The following is a 16,161-nucleotide window of genomic DNA, read 5'->3' as shown; positions in this document are numbered from 1 at the left end:
CCCAAGTGGCCTTTGCTTTTTTTCCATCCGATCAAGTGGAACGGAGCCCGTGCTGTGTTTGCCACCAATCCTTTATTGAAACTGGCAACGTACACACTTTATCATAGAGCAAAAATAACGTTCGGTATGTACAGCCTCTGGGGGGTGGGGAGGGAAGGGCTATCTGACTACACGCCAGGCAGAGTGAGGGCATCAAGTCTTCAGCGTTGTGTACACAAGGACACCAGACAGACACCGTTGTGCACACTACAGTGAAATGACTTTAGAGGTCCAGTGGGAAATTCAGTATGGTACCAAGAGCATCCTCTTCCACGCATAGCTCAGTCAGTAGCCATTTACCTGGAGTCCGAAGCCGAGATAGGCTGTGTGGCTATGAATCTCTTGAGCGAGACCACCTCTGCGGATAAGTTTGCCACCCCCTGCTTCAAATACAAATTCTCAGCCTCGGAAACCTTATAGCCACTGTCTTTGACTTCCACCACACCCGTTTTGAAGGTACCCTGAGTTTTGCCGCCCAGTTCTTTGTGATGCCAGTGTTCCGATCTGAGGGACCAATCTTGAATGTTCGTCACCTGCACCGAGAAAGGAGGGAGGGAGGAATGGGCCGTACCCGAAGCGCCATGCTTCTCCAGGTCAAAATGTCTTTTGGCTAGCGCATCTGCCGGTGAAGAGAGTTTCTGCATGCCTTCGAACTCACTGTCCAAAGCTTCCACTTTGACCTGCATGGCCTTGGCTTTAATCCGGAGCTTGTGCGGTAAGGCGGAAGGGTTCACTTCCGGAACCTTCACCACCGTGGCGTGCACCCGCTGCAGCTCCACTGGAGAATGGATGGGGCCTTTGGGGACCTGCTGCTCGTCTTCCCCATCAGAAGACTTGCCCACCACACCCTCGTCGGCCTCCGAGGTTCTCGGGGAGTTGCTGGTGGAGCCGTGGACCTGCAGGAGGGGAGGGGAGTGGGAGTAGGTGGAGAAAGAGCTACCCATGTAGCTCTGGTAGATGGAGGCGGAATAGGCACCCCGCTCCTCTCTGGACTCCCTGGCAAAGCTCTCCAACTCCACGGGCTCCTGCTTGATCACAGGGAACTTGTTCTCAGGGCTCCGGCAGCCTCCCTGTGCGGGGCTTTCCTGTGTGTGCTCCACAGAGGACACCTCAGACACATCCGAGAGCGAGCTCTGAGGAGAGTGCTTGATGACAGAGATGCAACTTCCGGCTACCATCGCAGGCTCATGCTCGTCCACGTAAGAGCTCACGGCAGCCTTGGATGTCTGGTAGTCCTGAAAATACACAGCTGTGGAATTACTGAGTTTCTGGATTTCTTGGGCGTACACCGTGGAGCTAATTAAGCCAAACTTTAATTTCAGGGAGAGCAGCTCAGCTTTTAAAGTGGCATTTTCTTCTCCCAGGGCGATCAGCTTGTTCTCCAGAACCAGGTCATTGAGGCGACGCTTCTCCCGAGACCTTTTGGCAGCCTCGTTGTTTTTCCGCCGTTTCTCCCAATACATGGCGTCCTTCTTCTCATCCGGGATGAATTCCCGTTTTCTCCGACAGGCAGAGGACTTGTTTTTCCCCATGCTCCCTTCATTCAGGAGCAGATCTTCCCCTGAGGCTAGGTCCTCAGCCACCTCAGCTAAGGCAGAGTTCAGCAGCAACATCTTGTCTGAGCTGCCGGTAGGATCCAGGGATGCAGGCTCCTTTTTGATGGCCTGCATTTTTCTCAGCTGCATCAGAAAGGACCTCCCCGTCCTACAGACCCGATGGAGGAGGAGACGAATCACTTCCCCAGTCTTCTTTCAGGTTGTAAGGGCTTCAGCTTCTCGAATCCATCAATATTCCTTCTGCTGTCCGGCAGAGGGTGAACCTGTCAGGAGCCTTTTATGGGTTATCTGCAAGAAAGGAGATCACAGTGAGTTCCTTGGGCAGGCAGCAGCTGTGCTGAACAGTCAAGGAGCATCGGCACACAACAGCTCAGGTCTTTAATGAGTGAGCAAACTGAAAAGATATAAATACACAAACTCTCCCAGTTAAGTGGCAAAGAACTTCTTTGTGTGGTCCAGGAGACAGAGGAGCTCAGTTACTGGGTCACTCACTCACCCAGTCACTAAATCTGTCACTCATCCCTCCGTCCCTGTCCTCCCTCCCTGTACCTACCCAGGCTTGGATCCATGCAATCCTTTCATCTAGTCCTACACATGCATGCACGCATCCACCCACCCATGCATGCATGCATCTTCCATGCATGCATGTATCCATCTATCCATCCATGTATCCATTCATCCATCTATCCATGCATGCATGCATCCATCCCTTCCTCCCCCCTCCCCTCCCCCCTCTGTTCTGGGTCAGAAAGAGGAAAGCTGTGTTTCACAGAGATAAAGGGCAAGTGCAGGATCATTCAGGATGATTCATCATAGGGAGGGAACAGCACACAGCCCTACAACGGCGACCAAAACCCATGTGTGCGCTGCTGCCCTGCTGCAGAATGGCAATAGGTAAACTGGTTCTACTAAGAAAATCCATACATCTCTTTGCAAGAACTTGGCTAAGTAAACTCTGTTAACCTGCTGACCCACCCTGGAGGGCATGGTGGTCCCCAGTCTGCCCTGGGAACTCCTCTGGCCTCACCATCAAACTGCTGCACTTATGGGAAGAACCTGTAGTTATAAGATTCAAAAGGCAAGGCCCTTCAGGCTTCCCAGTCAGACTTTCAGGATCGACAGCCACAGTGCTTTATGGGGGTCCAAAAAAGTACAGCTTAATAGACTTCGGTTATATATTCCCTTTGCCTTTAAACAGTTACTAGTCAAAGGGACTTAAAAAAAAAAATCCCACAGCTCTCTTGAAAGTTAAGATTACTTCAAAACTAGAGAATATAATTATGGAAAGACCTTCTTTCAATTTTACTAATTAGTTTCAAATAAAATAGAAGAATCAAAAAATAGACTCATCAATTGTTTTTCACTCCCACAAGTATATTTATAATATGAATTGGGTCTCACTTTGTGCATGTGTGTGTGTTCGAGTGTGTGTGTTCAAGTGTGTGTGTGTGTGCGTGCGCGCGCTCCAGGCTTTGCCACAAGATAATAAATCCTTTCCTGGTACTTTTGGGTCCAATGCTGACTCCATCAAGCAAAGGAACACACAACCCACAGACATCATTACTCTCTGAGGTGTCCTTCCTCAGGCTCTGTCACCTTGACTTGTGACAGTCTTTCAAGGCCTGGAACCTGTCCCATAGGCTAGGCCAGCTGGCCAGAGAACCACTGGGATCCTCCTGTCTCCAGGTTTCCGTCTCCAGGTTTCTGTCTCCTCAACTACCAACTGTGAACCATGATACCCAGCTTCTTTTTAAATGGTTGTGGAGAACAGGTCTCCACGCCCGTGTGCCAAATACCTCAACTGCTAAGCCATCTCTGCTCTCCATCATAGAAGCCTGCCTGCCGTTCCTTTCCCACAGTCACAAGAATATCAAGGTCACACAAGGTTCTGTCCATCAAATTGGGCCACCACCACAGGGAGCAGCTCTCCAACGCAAAAGAATTCTGGGGGCCACGGACAGCATGCTTTCTGACGACAATACCCTGTTAGGCACCACTTCAAGGAGAGACACACTGCAGGCCAAACGACAGCGTATCAACCTTTAGTCAAAAATATGATCCCTTCCCAGGTCAGCCAAGGCGACACAAAGGGTACCCTGTCTTGAAAATCCAAGCAACTAACAGAAATAAATAAAAATTTAGTATCTTATCACCTCCTTACGGGCCCTGTCTTCCAATCTGGAAACACATCTCTCTGCACAGTGCAGGGTATTTCCTCCTGCTGCAGGAGACATGCATGCAGTCAGTCACTCCGAAATGGAATTTACACAGCCCACCCTCCGTGAGTTACTCTCCCCCATGAGTCTCACGATCTCTCCACATCAGCCAAGCTCAGGGACATTTTGCATCTTGCTGCCCCCAAACTGTGGATCTCACGTCTGCGTGGATCTGGTTAGGGAGCGTGTGAGTGTGCATGTGTGCTAGTCATGGCAGGTCACCATGGCCAAGCTGAACAGGTAGCTGATTCTAAAATCAGCCCATGGCTGGGGAGATGACTCAGATGGTAAAGCCCTCAACTTGCAAACCCAAGGACCAGAGTTGAATCCCCAAAACCTATGAGAAAGGCAGGGATAGGTGACAGAGACTGTCACCACAGTGCTGGGAGGTGGAGACAGAAGGATTCCTGGGCTCACTCCCTGGCTAGTCAACCTAGCCTACTATGTGAACTCCAGTTCTGTGAGAGACAATGTCTCAAAAGCCAAAATGGATAGAATTCGGAGGAACAACCCTGGAGACTGGACTCTGACCTCCGTACACACACACTTATATACCAGTGGGCACATGCTGTCACACATACATGGATTACTAGGTCACTGTAGAAGGAACACCTACTGTGTACTGAGCACTGCACTAGACAGAAGACTGTAAGAGTCTGGAGGTTTTGCAGGCAGGCCGAGGGCCAAACTGCACAGCATGGTCAGGACACAGGCTCGGACTCAGATCATGGAGGGACCTGAAGTGTGTGGACCCCGCTGACTCCAACTCACACCAGATGTCATTTATTTGAACATTTGCTAAGTCACAGGCACCGGGTACATAGCCTGCCTCATGTTCCCCCTTCAGCATCTCCAGAGGCCCACAGACACAGGTGGCAGGAATAGCGATCCGACATTCTGTGACAACCAACCTGAGACCTCAACCCAGCCTGGACCCTGCTCAGACCCCTTACACATCCTCTCTTCATCCCACCTTTCAGTCACAGACACACATAGCCTTCATCTCTCTTAGTTCTGAGCCTCGTATCTGGTTATTAAGCCCTTCTAGGGACAGGAAGGGACCATGGACCTAGAGCTCACACCATAAGTCGGCTGCACCAGGAAGGACTGTCCAAAGCTGCCTTCAATGGGCCTGTCAGATTTTAATCTCCTGAGTCATAGCTATGTTGAATTAGTGAAAAAGACATACAGCTCTGAATTTGTGATCATCTTGTTTCAACCTCCTGTTCCAACCACCACCATCACCATCACCACCACCACCAGCAGGAGGAGCAGGAGTTTGTAAACTGCCCACTGTGGGCACTGGTAACTGGTCCCCTGAAGGAACAATATGCATTCTTAAGTGATGAGTTATTTCTCCAGACCCTATATCTATCTATCTATCTATCTATCTATCTATCTATCTATCTATCTATCTATCTATGAATGAATGAGTGTTTTGCCTGCCTGGTACACTTGGAGGTCAGCAGAAGGCACTGGATCCCTTGGAACTGAACCCGGGTCCTCTGTAAAACCCAGGCCCTCTGTAAGAGCAGTAAGTACTCTTAACTGCTGAGCCAACTCTCCAGCCCCGTTGTATTATCTTTTGAACAAAACCAAAAGCATATCAATTTCAACACTGTGGAGTGTCTTGGTTAAGAGTTTCCACTGCTGTGATGAAACCCCATGACCAAAGCAGCTTGGGGAGGGAAGGGTTTATTCAGCTTACACTCCCAGTTCATCACCAAAGAAAGTCAGAGCAGGAACTCAAACAGGGCAGGAACCTGGAGGCAGGAGCTGATGCAGAGGCCATGGAGGGGTGCTGCTGACTGGCTTGCCCCTCTTGACTTGCTCAGCCTGCTTTCTTACAGAACCCAGGACCACCTGGCTGCCTGGGTCAGCCCCGCCCACAATGGGCTGGGCCCTTCCCCACCAATTGCTGATTAAGAAAATGCTCCACAGATTGGTCTACAGATGAATCTTATGGAGGCTTTTTTTTTTCCAGTCGAGGTTCTCTCTCCAGTCCTCTCTGGTGACTCTAGCTTGTGTAAAGTGGACACAGGTGGAGAAGCAGCCAGAGGACGAAAAGACTGAGCAGAAAGCCAGAGATCCAAGCAGTTAAAAGATGGCTCTGGAGTCTGTCCCTTAACAATGGATGCAGGGCAAACACAGCCGACAGGATCTTTCTATTTTATTATAATATACATAAATGTGCATGTGTGTGTCAAGGCTGCAGGCTCACACTGGAATATCGCCTCTATCACAGCTCCCAGGATCTGCCTGTCTCTGTTCTCTGCCTCCCCAGCACTGGGATTACAAGCGTGCTCTACTGCCCCATGGGGTATGGGAATTTGAACCCCAGTCCTCACATTCCACAACAGGCCCTTTACCCAGTAAGCCACCTCTTCCGCACCGCTGAGGCAACCTTCTAAAACCACCAGCCTTCACGATGACCGCTTCAGATCCCAGTTTCTCTCTTTATGATTAATCTAGCCATGACCTCACCGGCGTGCATCACTGTTTGAAGTCAACACAGAACGCTGGGGTACCTTAGTCACTCTGTTTCTTTTTTTGGTGAATAACTGACACGAAATGCCAATTCTATGATGTTACCCTCTGTCAGCGCTATTAACTCCATTACACCCATTAGCTGCTATGACTGCTTAAAGACACAAACAAAGAGAGAGAGAGAGAGAGAGAGAGAGAGAGAGAGAGAGAGAGAGAGAGAGAGAAATTGAAGAGCAGGCATCGTGTCATGCCAGCTGGCACACTTTCCCACGCCTACTGCAAAGACACCATCACGAGTACCACGTGCTTTTTTATAACCAAGAGCTAAATTTCCTAAGCCCAGATCCTTGAGTATATTTAAGTCAGATGACCTAAATACTCTGCAATTAAAATGAGACCCGACCTAAGAAAAGTCTGCAAAAAGAATCCAATAGATAACATAATAAATTCTAGACAAGAGTTCATCCTGCAGGGGTTTCCCCACGGTTACTACGGAAATGCGTGTGCATCTCCAACCTCTGACCTCTCAGAGGTGACTTGTGGCAGTTCTGATTCTACAGAAACAGAAATGAATAAGCCCTCTGCGCCCAGCACAGAACATCGTCCTTGTTCAGATATCAAAAATCCACGCCAAGGCTGGTCATGAGCTGCCCGATGTGTGTGCTGGGAACTGAACTCTGGCTCTCTGCAAGACCAGCAAATGGGAGCTGTCTTTCCAACCTCTCTATCTGTGAAAATTCTGGAAAGTTAACTGATCAGTTCATCACCTCCACAGATGTAAGCTGAGCCTTTTTGTCTTTATAAGTCTTATTTATTATTCTCATGTGGATCTGTGTGGGGATCAGAGGCCAGCAACGTTCAGAAGTTGGTTCTCTCCTTCCACAGTGGGATCTGGGAACTGAATTCAGGTCATCGGTTTTTTGCAGCAAGCACTTTAATCCACTGACATTTTACATCAAGAACAAAACACTCTAGCTCCTGAGTGCGCAGCTCAGGGCCTGCAGTCACTCAGCAGTCCAAAGTACACCCAGGGCCAGGAGAAACACGTGCTTGGCACACACGTGGGGCACACACACACACACACACACACACACACACGAGCCTTCTCTCCCTGCCAGACCAGCCTTATCCCAGCAACAGACTGACCCACTTTTTCTGTTTGGATGCATCTGTAAATAAATGTGTCAAAACCTGATTCAGCTTATGGGAACAGAACGGAGAAGATTCCAAGTTCAACAAGGGATTACTTGAAAATTAGATTTAACCTTAATAAATTGGATGACAACCCTGAATTTTATTAGCCCACCCGTGTACTTTGTTGATTGAAGTATGAACTAGTGTAACGGACAAACGATCTCTAGAGTGCAAGGGTTTGCAACACAAGGTAGCAAGCGTGAAGATGGACACATGCAGGACACCCAAGGGAGCCCATTGAAAGAACCTCACAGCTTGAGGAAGTGAGGGCCACAGAGAGACAACAGTGAGGGGTGGGAGTGGAGAATGGAGAAAGAAAGAAAGAGAGAGAAAGAGAGAGAGAGAGAGAGAGAGAGAGAGAGAAGGTGCACGTGAGTGTATATTCAGAAATGTATCTTTAAAAACCTTAGTAGAGAAGCTTCAAAGTGGGAACCATTACTGTGAAATAACAGTTTGAAGAAAGGACTACTGTTTCTATTGACCTGCTACTGTGTGAACATCTGTCACATTGTGCCAGTGCCTGTGGGGGTCAGAAGAGGGCGCTGGAGCCCCTGAAGCTGGAGTTAACAGTTGGTTTGCCAGCTGCCTGATTCTGTCCTCTGGAGCAGTTAGCAAGGGCTGCACTCCAGCCCTTATTTGTGACGTTTTTTGAAAACATATAATTAATCAAATCGGTAAGTCCCCTGAAGTCTTTCTTTTTTTTTACATTGTCACGACTGTGAGCTTCTAATCCTCCTGCCTCCACCTCTTCTTATGCGCTGGGACCATAGGTATCCACTCTGACATTGGCTTATGGGGTGCTGGAGACAGGACCCAGGGCATTGGGAATACTAGGCAAATGCTGCCAGCTGAGCTCCTGCTCCAATCTCCTCTGCAGTGTAGGGACACAAATGCCATAGCCTTGACTAGCGTACTAAGAACAACACTACACAACACACCACAACATTGCAGAAAAGTGTGTGTGCTGTTGACTGGGCATGGCGGAAATGCTCCCCCCCACCCCCGTCTTCCTAGCCTGGTTTATAACGTTCTCATTCACTTTCTTAATCAGCCAGTGACTGTAAGTACCACTTGTTGTGCCATGTGCCTTATGAATAGAGTGGAAGGTTTAGTTGAAGGCTACTTAATTACATTTAAGATCCCTAGAAAGTTAATAAAAGACACCGCATTCTGATAATTGAAAAGCTTCTAAACACCCAAACTCCAGTGAAACCAGGTCCACAAAGCCCGGATTATTAATGAATGGCATCCAGCAAATCCCCACTAAACTTAAAAAAAAAAAAAAAGCCCAAACTCTAATTAAAGCCATACGAGAAACAAAATCCACACCCCCCCCATGCCCAACCCTGTTTCTAACTACAGGAAAATTAGTTGCAAAGAAATGTGAGAGGTAAGTGGGGGTGGTAACAATAAAAACTCATTTTGAAACTGAAAAACCCTCTTATGTAATTGTCTGTGGGCAAAGGTCAGTGTCTTTCAACATTCGCTTGTGAGTCCAATCTGGATAAAAATCAACTCAAATAAAAATCGAGAAAAATAACAGGATATCAAACAATGTGCTAACCCTGTGAAAATCGGGCACACCTGACAAAAACAAGAAGTGAGCATCATAGGGAAACCTCAATTACATTGTTTTGTTATGTTTGACTTGAATCCCAAGCGTGCTCTCATTCCTCAATACAAATTAAAAATAAACAACTCCTAACAGCATCAATGCCATCTGGGTCACAATGGAAATAATGAGGCACACGCGATTTCGAAGCTGGGTAAAAATAACGCTGAGCACTCTGACCGCGCCTTTCCAGCCCACGCTTCAATCAGACCTACATCTCGGAACCCGGGAAGGAACCCGCTGATGGCCACGGCTAGGTCAGCGAGAAAACTCCACTGGCTGGTGTGAGTCAGGGGCCTTGCTCAACTCCGTGCTCAAGCCTTTCACAAAGGGCTTTAATTTGCAGGCTGTTGCATCACGGGGATGTTATAATTGCCAAGATAAGCCCTGTACTCAGAAAAGGAAACTGTTTCACAAAGTACAGTGAGCTTGTGTTCACTCTCATTGAAGGGACAGGCAGAATGGTGGCTAGCACAACTCCTGTCTTTTGAAGTCCTGGCCTGGACTGCTTACCCAGCTTCTCTGAGCACCTGTTTTGTTAAGTGGGGGTGCCCAGTGGGTCCTGCCTTGTTTAGTAACTGCCCTTCTTTCTGAATCAAGGCAGCACTGGTGACTCCAGGTTCCAGCCCTTTCTGCAAGGAACTATTTTGAGACTGCCCTGAGTACTTCGGGCCCAGGTTTCTTCACCGAGGTCAAGAGTCATCAGTCTAACGGGGCCTGGCTTTAGTCGTCGCCCACAAAGCTCCATCCGGGTACCCTCTCTCTAAGACGGTGTTATGGGCACGAGCGTAGGTAAGAATGCCCATTGCATGTTTAGAAGTAGGGATCAGCTGGGATAGTGAACTCATGTCACAGAAAGTTCCCGAGATCTGGAAAAGGCCAAAGTACTCTTTCTGTGGGGACTCATCCCCTCTGTTTCCTCCAACACTTCCTAAGACATTACCTCAGTTATGTGGGACCTTGAAGCACTTCGACGCTGTCAAGGACTGTCGTGGTACAGACTTTAAATAACATGTACAAGACAAGGGTACTGAGGACAAAAGAGAAGGTGGATCTTTCTTTACAGGCCTAATACCAACCTGTCTTCGGTCTTCCTGGGAGATCCGGTTCAGCCAAGGAAAGCCAGCTCAAACATAAGCATTCATATGGGAAACATTTATTGAGCTCCTTCTAACTGCCCCGCTCCCCAGGCTTCTCCTAAGTTTCCCTGGAAGCCAGCAAAGGCCTATCATATACTGGGTAGAGACACACCTGGGCAGCACCTACACCTGCCAAAGCCATCTTTAGCTTAAAAAGGGTCCCTAGGTACCAATAGCATCATTTGATGCTGAATTCCAGGCTTACCATCCCCAGAGAGCAGCCTGAGCTGATCACCCTCCAAACACCGGAGGCTTTGCTGTGACGTCAGAAGGCCATCCAGAGAAACCTGAAGTTCTGATGAAGTAGAGAGGTACTTTTACAGGAGAGCCAGCTGCAACTATGTGGGTGATTTTGAATTAGGGACTTCCGACCATATATATATAATCTTGGGCCTTTGACCAAATAAACTTTAGATATAGGAAATAATAAAAACTTGGGCTTGACTGGCCTCTTTCAAGCAGGGACCCCCCTTTTCATCACGGTCAAGAATGCCCTCCCTCCTTTCAGTAGCTATTTAGAGGTCTTGCTTTTTCACTCCGCGAATGGAGAAGAGCTTGCCTCTGAAATTCAACGGAGACTCCAGAAACAAAGGTATCTGTGGGGGTCGCAGCTAGCGATGCTCCGGAGTGGAGTCAGCTACTGGATGTGTCCGTCTGAGGCTGCGCTGTCCCGAGGCCCATCACTGCCGGAGCCTGCGCCCAGGAAGCACGCCCGCTCTCCGCCTCAGGCCACCGGGCTCCGGGCGAGCGCAACGCAGCAAACTCGGCTCTGCAAGCCTCCGCCCCGCTCCGCGGCCGCGCCCCCACGCCGCGCCGCTCCCCAGGCCCGCCTCCCGCCGGGTGGGCGGCGCAGCGGGGCCTCGGCGCCGCGAGGACCCCCGCGCCAGAACAAAGGAATGCGGGAGGGGCCGGGGAGGCGCGCGGGCCACCGCGAGGCACGTCCAGTCGCTGCCCAAGGAGAACGTCTTGGATCGAGGTCCCTGCCTGCCACTGCCAGGCGCTTGCCCTATCTCCGGTACGTGAGCGAGGGGCGCAAGGACGCAGGAAGGTGGTGCCGCAAAGCCCCCTCCCCCGCCTCTGTAGGCTTGGGACTTACAGTCCAGCACGCAAAGTGGGTCAGGGTCTGCTGCTGGGGGGCCCACAGTAACTGCAGCGTCTTGGAAAACGGCTGAAATAGGGATGCTAATGTGTTCCAGGGGTCAATATCTAGAATGTCTCCGCCCCCTAAAATAATAGTCGTATTATGTAAATGGTATGCTAAGAAAACTATACCTCACCGACACTATTTAATACCTATATTCACACATCATTACACTAAGAGTCCGAGAAGAAATTTAACATCTGGATATCCATCTATCTCCAAGAATAAAACTAGGTTATTACAGGCAAAAATACAATCGACTATCCTATATATACTTTCCCATAACTCATATCTGATATGGAGGTAATTGTGATATGAAATAAATACTTCTGACCTCATTAGCTGTTGTTATTTACAAGAGCCAGAGAAGGTGACACTTGTCCATTCCCTGTTGGCCTCTGAACGTAGCAGTTCCTCCTAAGTGTCCTTTAAAATGATAAATGGGGCCCCCGCGTTCACCAGCAGTCACTGGGCGCTGCGAAATGCCTTCCTAAAAATACAGTCTTATCAGAGGTCTTGGAAGGCGTGGAGTTAAAACTACAGCAAATGGCCTTGAGCTCGTATTTGCACACAGCCCTGGAGAAACCAGAAATAGCACCGAGGCCAGGATTGTTAAAATGTGATGGGGCTAAATTTAGAAAGACGTACATTTCATTTAGGGTAAAAGACACCCATTTGGCAAGCACGAGCTATGTCAAAGCTTAGTTGGTCGTCACTTTCCGGCTTAAAATATCCTTTAAAAGAACCAACAAAACCCCTGTTGATTGTGACATTCTTAAACGCTGAGATTGCCCTACTTTCTTTGTGGCAAGATTATAAAATCACGTAATTAGCTCCCTTTCTATGCTCAACAGCCAGCAAATTCGGCAGTTACGTAACCTCACATTTCCAGGAATCTATTAATGATTTGTCTTGTGGTGTCTTTATTAAAAAAAAAAAAAAAGCCAATGACGATAAGGTGAGAAGAAAAAAAAAGCTGATGAAACGGTTGGGAAAAGTGGGGAGGCAAACGTCACAATGGCTCCTCCGGGTTTTAAAAATAACACCTCGGAACATTTAAGGAGCCCCCCCCCCCCCCAACTCGCCCTCCCGCGCGCATTAGTGTCCAACACTAGGATTTCTCCTTTCTTAATAATGAATTTCATAGACTCGTTTTTAAAATATGCTTATTTGGGACGATACAGAGGCACCAAACGCTGCGCTAAAATGACCAAATCATTGCACACATAGGCGCACATTCTCACATCAGCTCGTCCTCGGTGCCCACGTTTCACCGCTAGCCCATTATGCAACGTAAGAAAGGACACATCCCTCCACCTTCCCGAGGGCTCGTAAAACACGGTGACGACAAACGGGTTGGAAAACGTCGGTGCCGACACAGCGCCTGACACAAACAAACGCCGCGCAGGCACCTCCGATTGCCGTCACCGTTCGCACTCCCAACCCTCCTAAGCAAATCAAGACGGCTCCCCAAGACTCAACCCTCCCACTGGCCGGCCCGGATTGGGGACTAGCGCGGAGAGACCCCGGAGAGCAGGGCACGTCAGGCTGCTAAAAGGATCGGCCTCCACTCCGCCTCCCCGGCGCGCTCTTCGCCACCGAAACATCAATTTTCCTGAAATCCGGAGACATTATGCAATAGCGGGGAGGAGGAGGGAGCCCGCGGCAGCCCCGGCTACGTGCGGGCGCCAGGGCGCTGCAATCAAAGCAGCTACCTTAAGGTGGCGAGTCCCCCTCCTGCCAAGGCAGCAAAAGTTTATGTAATGCATGCCCCGCGCACACTCGCCGCCTCCCGCCAGCCCTGCGCCGCGCCCGCACGCGTCCCGCGCCCCACGCCAGCCGGCCGCGCGCTCCAAGAGCGGGCACGGATCGGAGCTGGGCCCCCCGGGCCGCCGGTGGGCGGAGCGCTTACCGTGGTTCTGCTCCCTAGTCCGTGAGGAGAAAAGAAAGGGCAGCTGGTACCGGGCTGGCGGCTCCGAGACGCGATTCGAGCTCCACCCGGCCCTCAGCGGGTGGTGGCGAGGGCGCGGCGCGGGAGACGGGCGGGCGCGCCGGGTCCGCGGGCGCCGTGGCCGCGCCGAGAGATGTGTGTTAGTAGGTCAGTTCCGAGCGCCGCGCTACGTCGCCGCCCGCCAGCCCCGCCGTGACGGGCGGCCGCCGCCCCAATCGCCGCGCCCGCGCCCGCCCCCGGCCCGCCGCCACTGGCCGCGCCGACAGGGGCGGGCTCCCCACCGCCCCGCCCCGCCCCGCCCCGTCTTCTCCGCCGCGGCGCCACCGCCAGTCCGCGTCCTTCTCTGGCCGCGGCCGCAGCTGCTACCCTCTGTCCGTGGGGACCCACTCCGAGAGCTCTGTTGCGCAACGGGACGCACCGCGGAGCAACCAGGGCACAACTGGGAGGAGCCCAGGACCCCTTTGCCCATTACTGGCAGCGCCCTCCGGGTCGCTGCGCTCGCTCGGTTGTGCAGCACCTTTTTTTTTTGTTTCCCGGAGAGTCACAGCCGGCTGGGCTACCTGTTGCCAATAGAACTCCGGGTGAAGGCTATGGGGACCCGGGCGTGGCAGGGACCTTGGCCTCCTTGTGCCCATGGTCCCTCTGAGATAGGGAAAGGGGCGCGGCAGCCGTGCAGCGCCACGACTGAAATGTTCCGCTCCTCTCGCGCCGCAACGGCAACCCAAACAGCGCTCCCGACACAATTAGGGCGAAGACGACCCCTACAAAGTTGTTGCGTAACACGGTTGGGAAACCAGGCTAGACCTAGTCGGTCTGCGTCCCCGACCACGTGGGGAAGTGGCGACGGTGTCCGAGGACCTGAGGGTCCGCGGTCCCCGGTGCGCCGGGCTGGGACGCCCACCCATCTTCGGTGCTCAGGCTTGAGCGAGCCACAGAGGGCACTCCCCGAAGCATCTTGAGCTGGTAGCTCTCTGTCGTTTCTGCTTCCAGTGAACAGGCCAGCTAGCCAGCCAGCCAGCTCTCCTCCCCGCCCCCCAATTCCTGGGATGTACAAAAGACATAAGGAAACGGGAGACAAGGCATCTGGCGGCGTGTTCTTAAGTCAGTCATCAGGTTGGCTATTGTAAAGGAACGTGGCAAACACTCCCCGCGTTTACAGACACGTAAAATTAGTGCCGGCCTTGGCAAAGGGAGCCATATTCCTGACAGTGACGCACGCGCTTGCCCAAATACGGAATGTGGCAGGTGGCGAGGTCCTTGAGCTCGGACTGTGAGATCTGGGCTCGAATGACTCCCTCACTCTACCCCCCCCCGCCTCCTTTCTCATTTTTTTTTTTTTAAGAAAGCAAACCCCAAAGTAAAGAGCGAGTGCGCGGGCCCCCACCCGGAACATCTCACTAAGTGGATCCCTTTCCATTTACCCCAGGCACACAGTAACTACACAGATAATCTCCGAGGCACACTGACTTAAGTACCATTCGCCGTTGGACTTTTGGACGCCTTCACAGGGCATTAACGATGAGGTCTAGCTGGTAAAATACCCCGTAACCAAATAAAGCCCCCACAGCACAGATAGGCAATATATGGTAAATCTCCTTTGGCGGGTTCCTGACCAGTTCAGGAAACACACCGCCCCTTTCCACTTTTTGCTTTGTTTTTGTTTTTCCGAGGAACTCACTGCCTTGATGTAAACGAGTCTTGACTTGGTTAATCAGTTCCACTTTTCTGGAATTTAATGATGTCATAGGATCCCTGAGTAGGTAGAATCGAGGAGTAACGTTTTTTTTTTTCACAAAAAGCCAACTGAACTTGCCTGACTCACCCAAGGTTGCCAGCGGAGGAACGAACGGATGGCTGTGACCCACGAAGCTGTTCTTTCGACTGAATTTTGAAATCTGATGCCTGTCTTCATTCCCGGGGGGCAGTCCACACTGAGCCTCCACCACATTCGTGCTTCCGTCATTTGCCATCTAACTTGGAAATCAGAGGAAGTGTGAAAGATGTCTCTGATATCAACTTGGAAAACAACTCGTTAGCGCCGTCTGCTGCTTTAAAAATGCAGCTCAACAAAGTGTTGGAGGTTCAGTCTTCAGGACCTGGGGGATGATGTGTCTGGTGTTATACCCTGGGGGTCCACCTAGTGGGCAAGTGCTTGCAATTAGTCGAACTAGAAGAAAATCGAAAGATAAACCTGGGACGGGAGAACCTTCCCCAGGTCGCCAGTGTGCTAATTCCAGAACAGGCTGTAAGTAGGGTCTCCTGAATAGGAAAAGGCTGGAGGGCTCTAACTGAAGTACGGCAGTCAAGCTCAAAACGTTCTTACTCAGAGCGGCTGGTTCGTTTCAGAGCTGGAATTGGGTTTGGATGCAGGAGCCAAGGAGAGGTGATCACTTTTGTGCTTATACACCTCTGAAGCACTCTCTGAGCAGCCAATGTAAGGGGTGTGAGAGGAGAGCGTGGTGAGAATGTGGCTCTTTCTGAGAAAAGTTTCAGGGCGTGTCCAGCCAGAGGGTCTAGAGTACTCTGACCTAGGCATCCGAGGGGTTTTCCTTTCACAGCGTTGGGCATCGAGCCCAGGTCTAACCCTGGTTACACGACTTTAGCCTGGCGTCCAGAGGCTCTTGCCTTGGACCTTGATATATACACCTAGTACTTTATGGGGGTTCAGAAGGTGAGCCACCTGTGGACTCTGACACCACCGTTACCGTATCAGATCAGGGGGGCCATGGCTCCGAGTTTTCAAAAGTTGACATTAAAAATACCTGTGTGTGTGTGTGTGTGTGTGTGTGAGAGAGAGAGAGAGAGAGAGAGTGTGTGAGTGTATGT

General features: G+C 50.8%; 1 protein-coding gene across 6 annotated transcripts; it reads right to left on the bottom strand.

Moving 5' to 3' along the window:
• Nucleotides 1-53: 53 nt before the first annotated feature.
• On the bottom strand, nt 54-15,288 carry Nfil3 (nuclear factor, interleukin 3 regulated). 6 transcript variants are annotated; one of them, XM_087589652.1, is made up of 4 exons: nt 10,803-10,983; nt 10,449-10,538; nt 10,184-10,230; nt 54-1,883 (listed from the first exon to the last, which is right to left on the bottom strand). In XM_087589652.1, the coding sequence occupies exon 4, from the start codon at nt 1,722-1,724 to the stop codon at nt 336-338; it is 1,389 nt and encodes a 462-aa protein (XP_087445778.1). In that variant the 5' UTR covers nt 1,725-1,883; nt 10,184-10,230; nt 10,449-10,538; nt 10,803-10,983; the 3' UTR covers nt 54-335. The 6 variants fall into 6 exon arrangements, with proteins under 6 accessions (XP_087445778.1, XP_087445776.1, NP_446179.2 ...); XM_087589650.1 differs by lacking the exon at nt 10,184-10,230; NM_053727.2 differs by lacking the exons at nt 10,184-10,230; nt 10,449-10,538; nt 10,803-10,983 and adding an exon at nt 15,158-15,288.
• Nucleotides 15,289-16,161: the final 873 nt, after the last annotated feature.

The sequence above is a fragment of the Rattus norvegicus genome, chromosome 17 (assembly GCF_021556685.1).
Source record: "Rattus norvegicus strain SHRSP/BbbUtx chromosome 17, alternate assembly SHRSP_T2T, whole genome shotgun sequence".
Classification (NCBI taxonomy): domain Eukaryota; kingdom Metazoa; phylum Chordata; class Mammalia; order Rodentia; family Muridae; genus Rattus; species Rattus norvegicus.
Note: the sequence above shows the minus strand (reverse complement) of the source record. Positions and strands in the feature narration are given on the sequence as shown.

Coding starts and splice junctions, on each gene's coding strand:
- Nfil3 (NM_053727.2), bottom strand. CDS start 1,724: ATGCAGCTGAGAAAAATGCAGGCCATCAAAAAGGAGCCTGCATCCCTG.